The 21,294-nt window shown below is 38.9% G+C and overlaps 2 protein-coding genes across 2 annotated transcripts in view; both read left to right on the top strand.

Moving 5' to 3' along the window:
* trpv4l.1 (transient receptor potential cation channel, subfamily V, member 4 like, gene 1) overlaps nt 1-13,651 on the top strand; it is a 28,014-nt gene extending 14,363 nt beyond the window's left edge. Inside the window, exons 10-19 of the mRNA XM_018094908.2 lie at nt 26-205; nt 1,602-1,760; nt 4,479-4,571; nt 5,816-5,889; nt 6,096-6,261; nt 6,461-6,527; nt 6,911-7,227; nt 7,355-7,482; nt 9,101-9,183; nt 12,015-13,651. Coding sequence (XP_017950397.2) covers nt 26-205; nt 1,602-1,760; nt 4,479-4,571; nt 5,816-5,889; nt 6,096-6,261; nt 6,461-6,527; nt 6,911-7,227; nt 7,355-7,482; nt 9,101-9,183; nt 12,015-12,139 — 1,392 coding nt within the window. The 3' untranslated portion in view covers nt 12,140-13,651. The remainder of the gene's footprint in view (nt 1-25; nt 206-1,601; nt 1,761-4,478; nt 4,572-5,815; nt 5,890-6,095; nt 6,262-6,460; nt 6,528-6,910; nt 7,228-7,354; nt 7,483-9,100; nt 9,184-12,014) is intronic.
* Nucleotides 13,652-16,343: 2,692 nt separating this feature from the next.
* Nucleotides 16,344-21,294, top strand: part of trpv4l.2 (transient receptor potential cation channel, subfamily V, member 4 like, gene 2) — a 28,335-nt gene continuing 23,384 nt past the window's right edge. Inside the window, exons 1-2 of the mRNA XM_012965188.3 lie at nt 16,344-16,463; nt 20,346-20,557. Of these exons, the coding sequence (XP_012820642.2) occupies nt 20,355-20,557 (203 nt within the window). The 5' untranslated portion in view covers nt 16,344-16,463; nt 20,346-20,354. The remainder of the gene's footprint in view (nt 16,464-20,345; nt 20,558-21,294) is intronic.

The raw sequence follows: 21,294 nt of genomic DNA on the forward strand, positions 1-21,294 counted from the left end.
AGAACATAACCATTGTCTCTCTCAGATATTCCAGCACATCATCCAACTTGAAATAAAAGATGAAGAAGCTCGACACCTCTCACGGAAGTTCCGGGATTGGACATATGGCCCTGTGTATTCTTCACTTTATGACTTGACTACGCTGGATACCTATGAGGATGGGGATTCCGTACTTGAAATACTGGTTTATAAGAGTACAGCTAAGGTCAGAACCCATAATACTTGTTTAAAAAAAGTTATTAGGGGAACAAATATGGGCGCAGGGGGCAATTGGGGTGCCTATTTGCCTTTAGTTAGTTCAAATTGAAAATTGTCCAGGTTAAATATTTATGGCGACACTGAACATTGTCTACTGCTCCTTCTTTAGCATGCTTTTTTTAATGATACTTAATGATCCGGAAACCCGTTATCCAGAAAGGCCATCTTCCATAGACTCCATTATAAGCAAATAATTCTAATTTTTAAAAATTTTCTCTGTAATAATAAAACAGTACCTGTACTTGATCCCAACTAAGATATAATTACCCCTTATTGGGGGCAGAACAACCCTATTGGGTTTATTTCATGGTTAAATGATTCCCTTTTCTCTGTAATAATAAAACAGTACCTGTACTTGATCCCAACTAAGATATAATTACCCCTTATTGGGGGCAGAACAGTCCTATTGGGTTTATTTAATGGTTAAATGATTCCCTTTTCTCTGTAATAATAAAACAGTACCTGTACTTGATCCCAACTAAGATATAATTACCCCTTATTGGGGGCAGAACAGCCCTATTGGGTTTATTTAATGGTTAAATGATTCCCTTTTCTCTGTAATAATAAAACAGTACCTGTACTTGATCCCAACTAAGATATAATTACCCCTTATTGGGGGCAGAACAGCCCTATTGGGTTTATTTCATGGTTAAATGATTCCCTTTTCTCTGTAATAATAAAACAGTACCTGTACTTGATCCCAATTGGGGGCAGAACAATCCTATTGGGTTAATTTTATGGTTAAATGAAAGGGTCTGAAGTAAAGCGAAATATCACCTGCCAACCCCACAGCAATACTCTGCAAATGGCAGCAAATGGCTGCGTTATGAGGAATCCCCAATATTGCAGTTTAGGAGGAAGAGGGTGGGTTTGGGAGGCGTGCCCAGCTATTACTCAGGTTTAGTTTTTCTTTGGGACACTTGGCTCACAGCTGGCTACAAATATGGGGACTACATCAAGCAACTTATTTGCTGCTACTGTTTTGAGAATATCTCAAATCCCAGAGAAAGGGAGATGTCCCAGTATCCAGTGGTGGACATAGGCTATGCTAGCTATATAATGCACCATAAGAGCTTATAGTACAGCCTATCACAGTGAGCCTTGTTGGGACATCAGCCTTTCTCACCTGTTATTCTTCCTAAAACTCCTCCCATTTTCCAAATTCCACCAGTTTGTTTTTTTAAAAATAATTTTATAACTGGAACCTGTAAGTTGCTATGTGTAAGGTTCCATGCTGTATTGTCTCATATGTAAGACTCTTACCTTACATTTAAAAAGAATAAAATCTAAGGGCAGGTTCACAGTAATGTCCCAACTCTCTCATGTTTATGTTCCCGTTGCAGAACCGCCATGAGATGCTGGCAGTGGAGCCCATAAATGAACTATTAAAAGAAAAGTGGAAGAAGTTTGGTGCTGTTCTTTTCTACCTCAGTTTTTTTGCCTATCTCTTTCTCATGATCATCTTCACATTAGTTGCATATTACCGACCCATGGAAGGCACGGTAAGTGCTGGTTTCATTGTCTGCTTTTTAAACTGGTTCAGAGCAAGAAAAATGAAGTGATAGTTGTGAAATTAAAAGAATATTTAAGTATGCAAGCTACCATCATGGACCAGTATTGAATTGTGGACAGTTGATACAACAAGCTAGTCTAATAAATTCAGCAAAAAGGCCCAGTTCAGCCCAGAAGAGGGTTTACCAGAAGCAGTTTAACTTCAGCCTGTGGGTTTCCATATACAAATGAAGATTATCACCCTAAACCTGCCATCATGTGTAAATAAAGATCACACCCACATGCAGTAAACCTTATAAAACCTTAGCCTTATATATTTAAGGCTATGCACAAAAGATTGGTTTTGTGCAACAAAATGCTTGTCTTTTTTGCACAAACAAGTTCCTTTTTACCCATAAGTCATTGCACAAAATCTGGTAACCCGAACACATAGCAGTTATGGCATAATGACTTTCCAGTGCTTTGTGGTGGTGCTGATCCAAAGAGTATTTCCTGTTCGATGCATGTTTGTTCAATGTATTTAGTGAGCATCTTCAGTCTGCTGTTTATGAAAATGGCATTTAAGCATAATCTGTTGGTAATGATTTCTATTGTAGGGACCCATAGAGTTAACAATCCCTATTTCTGGAAATCCCCTACAAGTGATTTTTCCCTAGCTGCTAGGCAGAAACGTTTGTATCCAAGTTATCTAACAAGGCCCAGTAAAAAGTTTAGCTCTAGAGGGACCTTCTAGAGAAAATCAGGGAATAGGGATCCAGTAAATGAGGTTTAGTCAGATAACAAGACTAGCTTTGTCAAAGTATTGTCTAGGAATGTAAGATAGTAAGGCAGCTAGAAAGAGCAGTCTTGTGCTCCACCAAAGTATTTTAGCTGGAGGTAGCTCTATTTAGGCATTACAGACCTAAAGTGGAGGGGCCACAGTGCTGAAGGGAATCAGGCTTAGCATATTGCTCACTGAACAATTTCCACTGGAGGGGATCCAGACCACTAGCTGGTAGCCTTAAAGGTGTGTTCTCACAGTTGCTCCGGGGTTCCCTTACCAAGCATCTGCCTATGACTGTATCTGACAACAACAATACTACCTTATTGCTTTGTGAGTACAAACCCTGCAGTGTCTTTGACAGCAAAGCCTTTTTCTTTTGTTTGCAAGAACCTCTAGTGTCCTATTTTTGTTTATATACAGCAGAGAGGTATAAGTGCACAACGCCATCTCTCTTTTACTTTAACTTATCGAGGGCCCATCAGTTAAGAGACCAGTGTGACCCATGTTCTACCATCTCTAGCTGGAAAGGTACTTTGAAGCCAATATAGACTTACATTTTGGCACCTAAAGGCGTGGGGCTTGAAGGATATGCTGCTGTGGTTTACTGCTTAAAATGTTTCTGACAAGAGCAGGTGTAAAGTAAATGCCTTTGGATACAGGTTCTGAGGTTCTTCCCAGTTAAACCCCACTGGCCTGCTCCACTACACATCAAGCAAAATCGTGTGCATCCATTTTGGCACCTAAAGTTTTGGTACATTTCCTAAAAGCCAGTTTCCAGGTATACGTCACCACCGCCATTTTGTTGGAATTCATTGCCAGAGAAGGACACACAAGTTGCAGCTCCAGATCTTGGGTTGGAAGGACAAGTGCTCCCTTACTCTGGAGGAGCAGTAGACCATTGCCCATGGGTGAGGCTGAGGACTCTATGTCCAAGCCTGGACAGCCATCTTCAACTACCTCCTCAGTGGTTGATGGACCTAAAAATGAATTCACTTTTTTCCCCACTGTGAATTTTTTATGCCTGTTTCGCGAAACAACCCGCCAATGGCAAAATACACAATTTGAAAAAATACGAAATCTATGCCTGCCGAATCATTTCTTCCTTCACCGCTATTAACCAAGGCTGATGTGAGTCCAACAGGACTTTTCCATAGTGATCCAGATGGTTTGGTAGACAATATTAAAATTGCCTGCCCAAGTATCAGGAGAACATACACCACATCCCTCCTACTACCTATCTTACGAGGACACACTGGTCAAGTTTAGTGTGAGGAAATCCTCCACAGCGGTTCCTACACAGTATAATATACAATATTTGTATTAATATATGGGGATCCAGTTTCACCACAAGAAACACTGAACCTCACTTTAAGGTTAGTTTGTTATGATGTGAAATGGCATGTAACCAGAGACCCCAGCCAAAGGCGTGGCACAGCCATAGACTATTATTCTGCAAATTCTGCATCTAATGCAGGATGTGAATCTTCCTCTTGCAATACCTGCTTCTTTTTCTCCTGCTACACCTCTTGTTGTGCATTTAAACAGGCAGGTTTGTCACAACACTTCCTAAGAAGAAGAAAAAATTGTTAACCAGTGTTAACTGGTAAGCACTGGTAAGCTCAGACCAAATAAAATGGCAAGATTCCTTCACAGTGTGGTTTGTAGCTGTTCAACCAATGAGTAATTGGGAAGTAAAGGACTTCTTATATGCTAAAACTTGCCTTACACAACAAGAATAATGATTAATAAAAAAAGATATACATACTATAATGTTAGTGGGCATGATAGTGGGTGTGAGACAACCTTGGCATTGTTGTTGATATTCTGAAGAAGTTTGGAACTTTTCAGGGTTGTTACACAGCTGTTTCCCCCCCTGATATGCTGTATGGCCCTAAATGAAACCTTTTAAATAAAAGAGTAAATCATCCCTTTCTTGTTCTTACAGCCCCCTTACCCTTACAGAACAACAACGGATCACTTGAGGCTTGTAGGAGAGATCGTTATTCTGCTGGTTGGGATAGTCTTCTTCATTGCCAATGTAAGTTCAGTCAGATGGTGATTCAGTGAACATCATCTGTGCTTTTCATACACCGAACACTATTTTCACCATGTTTTCTGTTCCCTTATTTTCTAGTCTTACAGTATCAGAGAGATGGGGGGTTGACCCTATGACTTTGGTCTTGGAACCCCCAGGTCATTGTTTCAACTGAATCTTCTATTATTAGAGATGGTTATGTTCTAATTACATTTCCAACTTATTTTAGCAATTTTATATCATATCAGATCATATTCTTGTCTGCCCTCTTGCTTTAAAATATACTCAAATCAGCTAATTAAGAGACTTCCTCTTCCACTTTCTCAGAAGCTATTAACTCCCAAAATATCTATTTTCCTATGAGATGGACAGTTTTAGAAATCTCACTAATTACTAGTCAACACAAGACCGAGTATAGTAGACCCAGTATACAATAATGTACAATAATTGCACTGTTACACCTATATTAAAGGAGAAGGAAAGGTAAAAACTAAGTAAGCTTTATCAGAAAGGTCTATGTAAATACAGCCATAAGCACTCACAGAAATGCTGCACTGAGTCCTCTATCAAAAGGAACACAGGATTTCTTGTCTCTTTTTTTGTAAATATGGTCTTAGGATATCTGGTTACTTCTCTCCAGAGTCTGCGCAGTTCTCTCCTCTCTCCCCTCTCCTGCTACCTCCTCCCTCAAGAATGCTAAGAATTCCTCCCCACTCCCTTAGGAATGTGTAATCTGAGTTATAACGGCTAGAGCTGCAGCAGGAAGCTATGAAGACCAAGCTAAAATGGCAGCTGCAATCTTAAGCAAACAGACAGGGGTGTTTTCAGCACCTGAACCGACCGAGGCGGCTCCGCCGATGCCACCCCCCTTGCCCCCCGACGCTTACCTTCACAGCACTGGACGGGGTCCAGGGGGGGCGCATCACTAGTGTAGAGAGCACAATTGCGCAGTAAAATGCCAAAATTACTTTCCTTCTTTAATAAGTCCATGTTGAGGTCTGTTGCTTCTCCTTTTGTTTCAGCAAAGTTTAAGTTGCAGTCCTCAGTTGTATTTCTAATTAGGGACTCTTATGCAGGGCTGTGTTATGAAGCATATTAAAGGAATATAACATGAGCTGTTGCACAAACCTTTTTGATATTATTATTGTTCAAATTTCAGTTCAGTATTTCCCCTATAGTGCATTAAGCGTGCCCAAACTGTATGCAAATCTGTATATTGTTCAAGTCTTCTGATATTATTTGTCTAGATAAAAGATCTTATTATGAAGAAGTATCCTGGGGTATATTCTCTATTTACTGAAGGATGCTTCCAGCTGCTTAAGTAAGTACCCAGCACTTATGTATATGGTGGTTTAGTTCAGCAGTCAGATCCCAAGCTAAAATGGCATTCCTGATGACACCATCTAACCAACAACCCAACAACCATGTTGCTAGCTAGATGGTATGGAGGGTGGCTAAATGATGAGGGAGAACTGTGATTCAGCTTTATTTTTGTATTTAAACTTTCTCTCTTTTTCACTTCCTCAGTTTTATCTACTCTGTGCTGGTCCTTCTCACAGCGATTCTGTACCTTGCTGGTATTGAAGCTTACCTGGCCGTTATGGTGATTGCTTTGGTCTTGGGCTGGATTAATGCGTTATACTTTACAAGAGGCTTGAAGCTCACTGGGATGTACAGCGTTATGCTTCAGAAGGTCAGAACCCTGTTCCCTGTTATAACTGAGTTTATATTGTAGGCTGACTTGTAGGGAAATAAGAGTTTTGCAACAAATGTGTTCTAGGTTTTATTATTGCTAAACCTTAACAATGTTTTCTTCGTTAAAAAGAAACTTTATGCCCCAAACCCAGCTATATAGGCAGCTGAAAGGAAATACAATCTGTTGTACATTACAGGTCCTGTTTAAAGATTTATTTCGCTTCCTGTTGGTGTACCTGCTCTTTATGGTTGGATATGCATCAGGTAAGGGCAGCTCCATAAGGTGCTCCTATGAAGCAGTAGGTACTACTCACTCCTGTTTAGGTTCTGGGGATTATAATCCTACAAGCAGGCTTTCTGGGACCCCTAATAAACTCAGTAATCAGTAATGAAAATGATTTTAGGATAAAAAAAAAAATTCAGATAATCTCCATTATGTCCATAATGTAGGGGAGTGATAAATTAGTTACACCTTATGTTTGCAGGCAGTCCCATAAAGTTTATAGACAGCTAAATTGGGTCAAACTGTATGTAAAGCATATGAAAGCTTTTTGTGAGTTTAGCAAATGAAGTCTAGAACAGAGTCTAAATTAAAAAGTGACTTGTCCTAAACTAACTCATGTTGTATGCAATATTTTTCCCCTCAGCTTTGGTATCCTTACTGAATCCATGCACCAATGAGATGATATGCAATGATGGACAAGAAAACTGTACTGTCCCAGAAAATCCTTCCTGCCAACACAGCACCACATTCAGCAGATTACTGCTTAACCTCTTTACATTGACCATTGGGATGGGAGACCTAGAGGTGATCAGCCATGCCAAGTACCCTGCAGTCTTCATCATTCTGTTGGTGACATACCTCATCATCACCTTTGTTCTCCTCCTTAACATGTTAATCGCTTTAATGGGAGAGACCGTTGGGGAGGTGTCCAAGGAAAGCAAGCAGATCTGGCAACTGCAGGTAAATAGACTGATATATTTCTTTCACACACACACAGGGACCACATCAGATAAATGACATAAACACCCTTATCCCCACACTACCATATGTGAATCTTCAGTATCCTAATCCTATTTTGTTGTATCAGTGGGCTACCACAATCCTAGATATAGAGAGGTATCTTCCAGCCTTCATGAGGAAAGCCTTCCGCTCTGGAGAAGCGGTAATTATTGGACTAAAACAGAATAAAGAGCAGGATGAACGCTGGTGTTTTAGGTAATGCACATAAACTGTACCTGACAAATATTGTATATGGCAATGATATGTTTATTCATCTACATCTTCAAAATACCAAATTTGCTTCCATTAACAATATATATACTTGGAAAACTCAAAACGCATCCTCCAGCCTATCTCCTAAACTGAACATATGTTGTAAACATCATTGTATAATTGTTCATGTTTGTAAAATAAATACTTCACCTTCCGTTGAAAAATATAATGATATAAGTATTCACCGAAAAATTCCCTGACCAAAAACAAACAAAGTCCCAGCCAGGTCAAGAGCATTTTATTCCTAAAAGGAGCACCAGCCCAGGGAAAAAACTTGGCAAATTATTTCACTGTGGGGGTATCTAACATTTTGGCACTCCGCAGTAAATGTATCTTTCCTTATCCTTTATCATCTACAGCATACCATACTTCATCAACCATTAAAGGCATAACTTTCTATTTATCCAAATGTTCACACTGGATTCATTAGTGACATATCTGCTGGTGCATCCATTAGTATGGGCAACAAGGGGTTGAGCTAATCGGTTTCCTAAAAGCAGTGGTAGTGATGAGCAAATCTTTTCGGCAGGCATGGATTAGCAGCGAATTTCTGCATTTCACCATTCGTGAAACTTCCACGAAAATTCACCGCAAAAAAATCTGTCGTGTGTCAAAAAAAGTTGCGGTCGCGGCAAAAACCACACGCGACACTAAATTAACGCAACACACTTGTTTCCTGGATTTTCCACCATTCTCTGATTTATTGCCAAAGCAAAACGGGACAGATTCGCTCATCACTAGTCAGTGGTCCATCCTAGGAAAGATTTATTATAAAAAAAAATGCATATTGATGAAGTTTAAACCTATACCACAAATCACAACGTAAATTAAAATATGGTATTCCTAACTCCAGGTTAATATGAGAGGCAGATAGTGACTGGCAATTTATTATAAAATCTTCCATCTTTTTTAAAAAAATTGGCAGATCTGCTCATGCAAACAGGATCAACTTCCCCACACTAGGGGGCAGAGTCACAGAGATAAGTGCTATATTGCACCAGTGAGGTTACCTACAGCAACTAATCAGCTATTATTTTCAAACTGGTAGTAGGCTAATCAACTGTAATTGCTAATTAGCTGCTATACTTACTACTTACCATACTTACTACTCACTGCTACATCATCATGCAGCTGAATTTTCATCATGCCACATACTTTGATAACCCTAGGCATATAGGGCATCAAACTGTACAGGAGACACCTGGTATTCATATTTAGTATTTTTTATTTTTGTACTTAATAATATGTGAGAATATAGAGCTAAAAATTGGTAGAAAATTAGATTTTCAAAAATTACAAAGTCAGCTAAATTATTGTTCGTATATTTTTAAAACAACAACATATCCCATAGTATTGGACAATAAATAGGTGTGCATACATTAAACATACAAGAATACATACATACAACCAATAACCAATACAAGTTAAGCAAAGCTTTGACTTTTTGTAGGTTTGGAGTAAAAGTACACATTTACCTAATTTGGAGTGCTGTGCAATTTACAAAAAGATATGGTTTTCTGGGGTTTAATTACTTTTGGGGCTTTACCTTCTCTTCCTTAAGGGTTGATGAGGTGAACTGGTGCCACTGGAAACAGGATATTGCCATTATTAATGAGGATCCTGGAAGGTGCAACTTGCAGAGAGGTAAGAGATTCCCATTGGGCACTTCTATAACTAAAGATATAATGGAGACATTGTGAGAAACATTGCATTAGAGCAATAATTAGCTGCAACCAATCAACAGGTGGCTGCCATACATGTAGGGGCCCATTTACTAACTTGAAATTAATTTTTAGCTCAAAAAGACAGAGGAAAAAACAGTGTGACTTACTATGCGTCTAAACAGCTAAAAATCCGAATTCGACAATTTGCTAAATTTGCGAGTTCATGTAGAAGTCAATGGCAAAGGTCCCTTCCCTTTCTTTGAAGTTCTTTCTTTTGTCTTGATACTTTAAAGATCTCACTGGGTTCTGTCTAAAAACTCAACTTTTTTTAATTGTAGCAGCGACAATTCAATAAAGTCGTGATTTTCTTTGCAACATTCGAAAAAACAGTCTTTTCTCGCAGCAACTTTTCCTTGTGACTTTTTTTTTGTAAATATTAGACATTCGGGAAAACGAGTTTAGTTGAATTTGAAAATAAAACAAAATGAGAAATTATGACGTTTTGGTAAATCTGCAGGAAGAATAACAAAAGCTAGGTGGCTGCTATAGGCTACTACATTAGGGCACAGCTGCACCTATAATAGTAGCGGGTCTTCAAAGAAACATTAACATTGGGAAGTTTAAGGATACATTTTCAATTAACGCCTTCCCATAACAGACTTATCTCAGTGCCATTTACTGTGTGAAATGTGTCTCATAGCTCTAAAGGGCATATCAAAAATAGGTGACTGGGTGCCACGCACTGAGCAGACCTGTGTGTGCTCCCTCATGGTCCTGGCTTGAATATGCCCTGGCACTGGCTTACTCAACAGGTACTGGCATGAAACCAGAAATAGGAGAAGACCGGGCTAGAGATGCTTAAAGACAAAGCAAAAAATGGAAGATGCTTTCTTCATTCCCTGGCATTGGGGAATTGGGATGTAGAGGCAGGGGGTTCAAGAAGATAATACAGGTATGGGATCCCTTATCCGGAAAGCCGTTATCCAGAAAGCTCAGAATTATGGAAAGCCTGTCTCCCATAGACTCCATTATACTCAAATAATTCAGAATTTTAAAACCGATTTCCTTTTTCTCTGTAGTAATAAAACAGTACAGGTATTGGACCGCTTATCCGGAAAACCCATTATCCAGTAAGTTCCAAATTACGGAAAGCCCATTTCCCATAGACTCCATTTCAATCAAATAATTCACATTTTTAAAAATGGTTTCCTTTTTCTCTGTAATAATAAAACAGTACCTGTACTTGATCCCAACTAAGATATAATTACCCCTTATTGGGGGCAGAACAGCCCTATTGGGTTTATTTCATGTTTAAATGATTCCCTTTTCTCTGTAATAATAAAACAGTACCTGTACTTGATCCCAACTAAGATATAATTACCCCTTATTGGGGGCAGAACAGCCCTATTGGGTTTATTTAATGGTTAAATGATTCCCTTTTCTCTGTAATAATAAAACAGTACCTGTACTTGATCCCAACTAAGATATACTTACCCCTTATTGGGGGCAGAACAGCCCTATTGGGTTTATTTAATGGTTAAATGATTCCCTTTTCTCTGTAATAATAAAACAGTACCTGTACTTGATCTCAACTAAGATATAATTACCCCTTATTGGGGGCAGAACAGCCCTATTGGGTTTATTTAATGGTTAAATGATTCCCTTTACTCTGTAATAATAAAACAGTACCTGTACTTGATCCCAACTAAGATATAATTACCCCTTATTGGGGGCAGAACAGCCCTATTGGGTTTATTTAATGGTTAAATGATTCCCTTTTCTCTGTAATAATAAAACAGTACCTGTACTTGATCCCAACTAAGATATAATTACCCCTTATTGGGGGCAGAACAGCCCTATTGGGTTTATTTAATGGTTAAATGATTCCCTTTTCTCTGTAATAATAAAACAGTACCTGTACTTGATCCCAACTAAGATATAATTAATCCTTATTGGATGCAAAACAATCCTATTGGGTTTAATTAACGTTTTATTGCTTTTTTAGTTGACTTAACGTATGGAGATCCAAATTACGGAAAGACCCCTTATCTGGAATACCCTTGGTCCCGAGCATTCTGGATAACGGGTCCTATACCTGTAGAATAATTTGTCTTCTTTCTTTTTCATTATCCTACAGATGAATGAAATCAGGTCATTGTTCTAAATCTTGAAGTGATGAGACCTGAAACTGCATGTTGGATCCATGACCCTAAATATGTCATGAATATCCTACAAGGAGCTAGGTAGCTGCTACATGTAGATAAGGAGAAGTAAAATGGTTCTTATTGAGCAGTAATATGAGGAATACATGTGTAAGTTAAGCATAAACAGGGTTTTTTTAATTTTCCCTGAGGGTACAAGGGTAAGAGCACTAAGGAGCACAAGTGGGTGCCCCTTAGTGATCACTTAACAAAAACTTGCACCCAGGAATGCAGGTGCCACAGCATTGGGAGTGAACTCTGATGTGACCCAACCTGAAGCAAGGGAATAGGATTGCTTTGTGTGTTAAAGGGCATGAGAAAGAGTGTTAAAGCATTTCTAACTGTTATAGTGGCCTTTGTGACAGACAGTACTTCATATTTACCTTTATTTGTCCTTTACAAAAACAATGGGAGATTATAAACCCTGTGGGGAGTGGGTGTATCCTGTCTGATAGCAGCTGTATGGGGCTGCTCCATTTATTAAAGCATAAACTGAAATGCTGCTGTTTTGTTACATGGCCTTACAGTAAGTGGAACTGACCTGTTGGGCATATGCACGGCAGCTTTAGACTTAATTTAACTAATATTGTTATTTTTTTCTTTTCCATAGATCGACCGTTAGTGGGGAAGCATAAAGCTGACCAACATTCAGAAGATACCATGGTGCTTCTTGAAAAAGACCCACAAGCCCAGACTCATAAGAAGAACTGGAGAAATAATGAATCACAAATATAAGTGAATGTGGCACAGAGAAGTGCTCTCAGACGTGGCACAGGGCGCAGCACTTCCATATTAACTGCTCTAGCATTGTGACATACTGTATTTTTCAAGTCTTCGCAATGCTTTTTGTATTATCAGAATTATTTAGTAAAGAGGAACCTGACCAAAATAAAACTTACATGGCTTTTAAAGTGCCACAGGTCATAGATTCTACAGTCTGTGGATAAAGGTAACAAAGATCATAAATTCTGCATTCTCTGGCACTTTCAGATTTGCAGACATTTTATTGGCTTTTGAAGTAAACTGCTTAAATTATGCAGAACCTTACAGGTAAATAGGGTTGCCCTTCGGGTGGGGGGATAGGAGGTGATGTGACACGGGGCGGGGAAATGGGCAGAATGGGTGGGGCAATGGGAGTGGGCAGGAAACAGGCGGGGCATATGCAGGATGATCTGTATAAGGGGGACTCCGGCAGCAGAGAGGGTCAGGGAAGGGAGGGATTTATGGGGTATTACAAATTTATCAGCAAGTACATTGCCTGGCCTTAGCTGGTGATTTACCGGCTGGGCTGGTCAAATCCCTGCATGGTGGCAACCCTACAGGTAAAGTGAAGAGCAGCGCTGATGTTTGTTCCTGGGACCCTTTTGTCTCATAAGCCAATGACAACAGCGCCCAGGTAACAATAATAACTACCACGCTCTTTAACCCTGACCCCCCCAGAGTAACCCCTCACTCCTCCTGGGCACATGGAATTCATTGCCGGCACCAACTGAAAACTGCACCCTACCACCTAAAAATACAAGTAACTGTTTTCCATAGTTTTTTGTTTTGCACAGCCATAATCACACTTTTACAGACAGACAAAAGTGAATTTTAATTCTTGATCAGTGCTCTACACTGGTGGGTCTGGGATTCTGACCTTGGCTCTTACTGTGAAGCAATGATTTTTGTATTGTGCTTTTAGTGCTGCAAAGGTTAATTATGCAGTGAGTTTAGTGCATTATAGCTTTAATTGCTTATTATTTCTTCGAGGGTACAGTGAGAGTAGTAAATCAGGAATTCTGATTTCCAATCTAACTGCGTGTTTTTTTTATATTGTTTCCAGGATTTATGATTTAATTGATTGCTGGTACCAGAAAGGACCTGGGCATAATGGGAGCTCAAGGCATTAGACGGAGTTCATTTTTTTAACCCAAGATTGTAAGCTTTAAGGCAAGTGTAGTATTACTCTGCCAGTTTTGTTAAATTTTCAAGGGTTAATTGTGGGTTTATTGAGGTTACAGTCAGGTTTCTTTCTTGCTTCTGGCCAGTGTTTATGTTGTTATCGTAATCACTTGCTTTTATTGACTAGAGATAGTTGATATGTGGTCCCAAAGACCTCCAGTATAGTAAAAATATATACTGATTGGATTTGGGTGGGTTGGGCAAATGGCAATACAAGCTATGTAATTGTTTTTATTTTATTTTTTTTAAACATTGCAAGCAATGTTTGTATATACAGATACATATAAGAAAATAAATATATTTTCATGGAAAAGGAATCTGTTCTTTTGTGTGAGGCTTCATTATTACTCATGGATGGGGTAAAGAAACCGGGTACCTAAAGAATGAATATAAAAAAGATGGTGGCTGACAGCGGCACAGAGACAGCTGGATTGGGCTCAGTCGCTGATCAGCAGGACAGGTACTTCATATAGTACTTGTTGAAGAAGAGGTAAGACAGTCTTCCTTCAGGCACACTAGGGGCATATGAAAAAGAAAGAAAATAATATAGTGCCTCGGCTCTCATCAGGAATATGGTGAGGAAATTCAAACACTGAAAATCCAGAGACAGTGGCCAGAGTTGAAATGGGAAAAAAGCAGAATAATGAAGGAAAATTCCATGGTTGAGACAAAATATGTATATGTGTATCCTAAAACTTTATCCTGAAACTCATTATCAAAAAGCTCCAAATTTTGGGAAGGCCATTTCCCAGGGCCCCATAGAGTCCAGTGATCTCCTTTTTCTCTGTAATAATAAAACAGTACCTGTACTTGATCCCAACTAAGATATAATTACCCCTTATTGGGGCAGAACAGTCCTATTGGGTTTATTTAATGGTTAAATGATTCCCTTTTCTCTGTAATAATAAAACAGTACCTGTACTTGATCCCAACTAAGATATAATTACCCCCTACTGGGGGCAGAACAGCCCTATTGGGTTTATTTAATGGTTAAATGATTCCCTTTTCTCTGTAATAATAAAACAGTACCTGTACTTGATCCCAACTAAGATATAATTACCCCTTATTGGGGGCAGAACAGCCCTATTGGGTTTATTTAATGGTTAAATGATTCCCTTTTCTCTGTAATAATAAAACAGTACCTGTACTTGATCCCAACTAAGATATAATTACCCTTTATTGGGGGCAGAACAATCCTATTGGGTTTATTTCATGTTTAAATTATGTTTAGCAGACTTATGGTATGGAGATCCAAATTATGGAAGAATTCCTTATTTAGAAAAAAAACACATTCTATGCATTCCAGGCAATGCACCCTATACCCATATTACCTAATTTTCATGGAAGTCACCGTACTTCTGTTTTCAGTTGTTCTCCATTCGTATGCGGGTTACATAACTCTTCTTCTGGTTATGTTCGAGCTTGTGAAATAAAGACTCAGATTCCCACAAGCTGGTGCACAGCTCTCTGTTTTTCTTTAAATAGATATATCTATAGAATAATTTTAAAAATAGGTAATGCTGATTAATGAAAATGTACAATAAAAAATAATACAAATAAATGAAATATATATATATATATATATACATACAGGAAAACACAGAGCACACCCTGTTAGTAATCAAATGCCCAGGGTGCTTGCAAAAACATATAAATAGCAAGACAGTGAGCCGCACACACAGGGACTTTGTTAAAAAACAAAAAATGTATTTAGTGAAAAATTTCCAACGTTTCGAGCTCCAACTGTGGTCTTCCTCTTGAGGAAGAGCACAGTTGGTGCTCGAAACGTTGGATACCATTGTGGGAAGAACCATTATGTGCCTCCCCCTGCCCATGTCTTATGAATACAGCTCTGACAAACACAGGTACAACTGTACTCATGGGGGGAACACAGGTCTCTGCACTCTATTTTGGAGTTTGAATTTTGACTGGTAGGAGGCTGATACCTACACCAATCCTTAGCAGCCTGCTTTATGGAACGGTAAGAGGTTGTCAGGACACATTAGGGTTGATTCACCAAAGTGCGATAAGCGTTATCGCATTTTTTTTTAGCTGAAATTGGAGCAAAAAAAGCGTGATTCGCTAAAGTATTATCGCATGCGTTAAGTCGCATATCGCGTGTGTTAATAGCGCACAACCGAATACTAACACTTGATTCACAAACACTTAGACGCGCTAAATATCGCATTAGTCTGTGCGAAAATTAACACCTACTTGGGGCAGTCGGTAATTATAGAAAAGTACAGTTCATGAGCTTTTGGCAACACAATATGGACTTTGCAGTGAGATTTATTCAAGTCTGTGTTGGCCCCAGAGTGATGCAGCCGCCAGTTTGCAGGGGCATTTTCAGAAAAGTAGTTTTACGAACGTAATGATGTGTATGGCTAATATGGCGTGCGTGCAATAAGTAGCGCATGTGCGTTAATAAGTGCACGCGACAAGTAGCACACGAAAATATTCTTCGCGACTTAAATAGCGCAAATAGCAGCGTCTAAATTAACGCAAGTATGCTTTTAGTGAATCGTGCGTTAAGACGAGAAAAATAAGACGCAATAAAAATTTTAACGCATGCTATAAATAGCGCTCGTTTTATCGCACTTTAGTGAATCAGCCCTATTGCCTTTCATGGAGTATAATATATTTGGAGTTTCAGTACCCCCACTTTATAGGGGCAGATTTATTAAAATGTAAGTTTAGAGCTCAATACAAAAAAACTATTCATTCTATTCTATTCCATTATGTTCTATTCATTCCTATGGGATTTTTAGAAGCGTATTGGCCAGGTCATTTATACTGGTTCCAGTGGAGACTGACACACGCACACACATTCACACACAGACTGGCACACCGACATACTATATACCCAAAGATTTACACATACATGCCTACAGACTGAACACGTGTACAGTAGTCAGAAATTTGTGGTTGAGTTTAGTTCCTGTTACTTCATGAAGATTTCAGAGAACTGAAACAAGCCCAATAAATAGATAAATAGTGTTCCACAATTTTCTGTCTTTGATTGTCCTGAAGTATAAGAGGAGGCTGGAGTCAGAAGCAAAATGCAGCGCTGAGGATCCGGTGTGGCATCTGCTTATTATCTGCCCCATTCATGCAGGTAAACACAAATGGCTGTAGTGGGATGGGGTATGGCTTTTAGCTGCATAAGTGTTCAGCAGAGAAAGGAGTGAGCTCAGTGCTGTCTTATATTAGGAATAAAGTACCCCCTGTTGTAAATATAAGGATATTAGTTGTCACTGAGTTCCATGAAGAAAGGTACCAAAAGGCTGAAGGCCAAGTGTTTTTTATACAGGTCCTGCACTGTGAGATGACTTATATACTTATATATCACAACAAAGGGGTACATTATTTTTCGTAACACACCTTTTAATAAGTCATGTGACACATATAACATCATTAAGTACCAAATAAAACTGCTGACATCACTAAAAAATATTATTGTCTCGTGGGTATTATATAGTGAATAATATACAATTTATTGCAAAATATAAGGATAAAATAAGTCACCAAGGAGTTCCATGACCTCCTGTAAAGGCTTTGCTACATCTCATGGAACGCTGAGGTGACTTATAAGATCCTCATATTTTACAGCAGTGAGTACATTGTTTATTATAATACAGGTATGAAATCTGTTGTCTAGAAACCTGTTATCCAGAAAGCTCCAAATTACATGACAGCCATATCCCATAGACTCCATTTTAAACAAATAATTGAATTTTTTTTAAAAATGATTGCCTTTTAATCTGTAATCATAAAACTGTACCTTGTACTTGATCCCAACTAGGAAATAATTACCCCTTATTGGGGGCAGAACAGTCCTATTGGGTTTATTTAATGGTTAAATGATTCCCTTTTCTCTGTAATAATAAAACAGTACCTGTACTTGATCCCAACTAAGATATAATTACCCCTTATTGGGGCAGAACAGTCCTATTGGGTTTATTTAATGGTTAAATGATTCCCTTTTTTCTGTAATAATAAAACAGTACCTGTACTTGATCCCAATTAAGATATAATTACCCCTTATTGGGGGCAGAACAGCCCTATTGGGTTTATTTAATGGTTAAATGATTCCCTTTTCTCTGTAATAATAAAACAGTACCTGTACTTGATCCCAACTAAGATATAATTACCCCTTATTGGGGGCAGAACAGCCCTATTGGGTTTATTTAATGGTTAAATGATTCCCTTTTCTCTGTAATAATAAAACAGTACCTGTACTTGATCCCAACTAAGATATAATTATCCCTTATTTGGGGCAGAACAGCCCTATTGGGGTTATTTAATGGTTAAATGATTCCTTTTTCTCTGTAATAATAAAACAGTACCTGTACTTGATCCCAACTAAGATATAATTACCCCTTATTGGGGGCAGAACAGCCCTATTGGGTTTATTTAATGGTTAAATGATTCCCTTTTCTCTGTAATAATAAAACAGTACCTGTACTTGATCCCAACTAAGATATAATTACCCCTTATTGAAAGCAAAATAATCCTATTGGGTTTATTTAATGTTTAAATATTTTTTAGTAGACTTAAGGTATGGAGATCCAAATTACAGAGGGGTCCCTTATCCAAAAAAACTCAGATCCAAAACATACCTGCACACAAGCTTCAGTGAGTCAAGTGATCACCATTTTCCACCATCACCCATTCATAAAAAAATCCTAGAGACTTGACAATGAACAAAAAAGTGCTCCATTGTTTCCCTTAAAGGTGGCCATACACGCACCGATATTATCGTACGAAACCTCGTTTCGTACGATAATCGGTGCGTGTATGGCATGTCAGCGAGCCGACCGATATCGCAGGAAGCTGCTGAAATCGGTCGGCTCGCCGATCGGCCAAGTTAGAAAATTTTGATCGGGCGCCATAGAAGGCGCCTGACCAAAATTCTCCCTTCAGAGCTGAATCGGCAGAAGGAGGTAGAAATCCTATTGTTTCTACCTCCTTACCTGCCGATTCAGCCCTGAATGGTGTGTGGCGGATCTGACGATGTTTCGTGCGACCGACGGTCGTACGAAACATCGTGAGATCGCCACGTGTATGGCCAGCTTAAATCACAGCTCCATGTACTAAATCTGTTGACTAACCTGAGGTAGCTCACATTACCCATCACAAACAATCTCCCTTTTAAACAAAACCAAGCACTCTCAAAAATTCTTCTTGGCAGTTTTAAAGTACTAATAATATAAACCAATTCCTGTTTTTGGTTGCACAACCCTTTACCACTAAACAGGAACAGAAGAAAAATTTACGAATTGTTCTCATACAAATGTTTTCTAGATAATACATTGATGTCTTTAAAGTTCAATTTCTTTAAAAGCTTAACCCCCAAAAGAAAGGAAATACCCCCTCTTATCTGGACCTCCTTTACTCTCCTTTACAAACCCTGAAAAAGTCACTAAAAAAGCCCTTATTAAGGACTAGGTCCCATAACTGCACTGCATACTCAAGGTGAAGCTTTACCAAGAATCTATAAAAAAAAGGCCAAATTACGTTTTATTCTGACAAGTTAATGCTGGTTTTATGCAAAATGATCCTTTATTTGCTTTAGTAGCCAATGAGAGACTCTGCCTAGAGTTACACGCTTTCTTATCCACAAAAAATCCCCAGATCCTTTTAAGTTAAGGAGGCCCCTAACTCACTCCCAGTTGGTGTATAACTAGCATTCATTTTATTTCTGCCAAAGTGCATAATCTTGGCCTTATCAACTTTGAACCTCATTTGCCAAATTGCTGCCCAGTTCTCCAGTTTAGTCAAATATCTCTTGCAAATCAGCAACATCCTGCATGGAACATTCCTCCAGTTCTCTATGCAAGTACAAATATTATGTTCTAGGCCAGGGGTCGGGAATCTTTTTGGCTGAGAGAGCCATAAACACCACATATTTTAAAATCTAATTTCGTGAGAGCCATACAATATGTTTGGCCGCAGATGCTGCGGGGCAAGGTAGGGTGGGTCCCAAGGATGCTGGATGCGATGCAGAGGAGGGTGTGGCCTGCGCTCGGCGGATAGAAGACGTGTTCTAAGGCTTAGAACATGTCTTCTATCCGCTGAGCGCAGAGGCAAGGTAGGGTGGGTCCCAAGGAGGTGGAGGAGGGCGTGGCCTGCGCTCGGCTGATAGAAGACGTGTTCTAAGGCTTAGAACACATCTTCTTTCCGCCGAGCACAGGGGCAAGGTGCCAAGGAGAGCGTGGCCTGCGCTCGGCAGATAGAAGACATGTTCTAAGGCTTAGAACATGACTTCTATCCACCAAGCGCAGGCCACACCCCCCGTTATTTTTTTTTATTAAAGATTTGGCAGCGAGCCAGATACAGCCATCAAAAGAGCCACGCCTGGCTCGCGAGCCATAGGTTCCCTACCCCTGTTCTAGGCCAATTTTCCTTAATTTAACCATTAACCTGCTGTGTGATACTGTATCAAATGCTTTAGCAAAGTCTTAGTAGATCACATCCTCTGCCACTCCAGTGTCTAGGCTTCATAGAAGATAATTTACAGTTGTCAGGCAACATCTATTGCACCTAAAAATGTGCTAGAAAAATATTTATATCAATGCCTTCATGAAAAAATTCACTCATCACTATTCATTTATGAGGAAAGACTGGCCAAGCTGGGATTGGTTACTCTGGAGGAGAGATATGATAACTATGTATAAATATATACTGTATGGGGGGGGCAAAAGGCCACAAACTGCACCAATACTCACTGAGTCTTCTGATGCTAAATCATTGTATATTTGAACGGCTGGAATTCCATTTGTGCTGGTTAATATGTTATCCACTGGTTTAGTTTGGGAGAGAAAATGACATAGTGGGAAGGTGATATGGTAGAGAATGAAAAAGAGGTATGATTTTACCCTGATAAATATTATTATATATTAATGTAACTGATTAATTCTCATTGCATACTAGTCCTCTTGTTTCATTTGAATGTATAACATTTGTGATATATCCTTTTCCCCCCTAAAATGATTAGGTGTGAAATATGGCAGAACCCTTGCATCTCTTTAAACCTAATGCCTTTGTGAACACTGATGATTCCAAGCGGGTTGATGGCCCCACAATCCTTACTGAAAATGTGGGAGGAACAGGCTTCAGTGGGCCCCTCGTGCCTATGTGTGAATGTGCAATACCCATGGACACTCTCTATCAGGAACCAACTCAATCTCCTACAGAAAACATACATGAGTAAGTAATGTTTGATTTAACATTAATACACAAACTCTTCTTCCTCGGTCATGTAATATTGATGATAACAGCATACAATTTACAAATTGATTAAGGTGTGCTACACAATGGACAAACCGGCTAATTGTAGCCCCAGGTGCAAGCTGAACCCTCAGCCAGGGTAAAACAATATCCAGAATAGAATGAAAAAACAGCAGCACTCCGGAAATGTTGTAGAAAAAAGTGACTTTACTCAAGTGCACACAGCAACGTTTCGGGCTTAAACCAGCCCTTTATCAAGCCTAATCATACAAATACAATCAAGTGTTATATACCCACAGGAAAGGGAGGGACCAACACTCCAGCCCTCCATTTAACCCATAGTGTTCAATATACAGATTTTACACATATCAAGTTTTCAAATTGCAAAAAAACATATAAAACAGCACATGTGTATGTCATAATAATACTTCCATAATATACTCTAGTGTATCAAGTGCATCAAAATTTAATAGTGAAAAATATACTGCTAACATATAGGAACAATAAATGTCTTACTTTAATGTATTAAAAATAATTGCTTTTTCCTTATTTCTTTTTTCTTTTTGGCTCCGATGCCAAACTCAGGGGACAAATCACCCCTGAATTGTTAGGAATCTGGAGCTTCCACATCTCTGAATCTTACTGTCCTATAACAAAAACAGTAATACACAAATTTTTAGATAAAACCAAAAGCAAAACACAATATTTGTTAAAAC

Source organism: Xenopus tropicalis, chromosome 6 (assembly GCF_000004195.4).
Source record: "Xenopus tropicalis strain Nigerian chromosome 6, UCB_Xtro_10.0, whole genome shotgun sequence".
NCBI classification, from domain to species: domain Eukaryota; kingdom Metazoa; phylum Chordata; class Amphibia; order Anura; family Pipidae; genus Xenopus; species Xenopus tropicalis.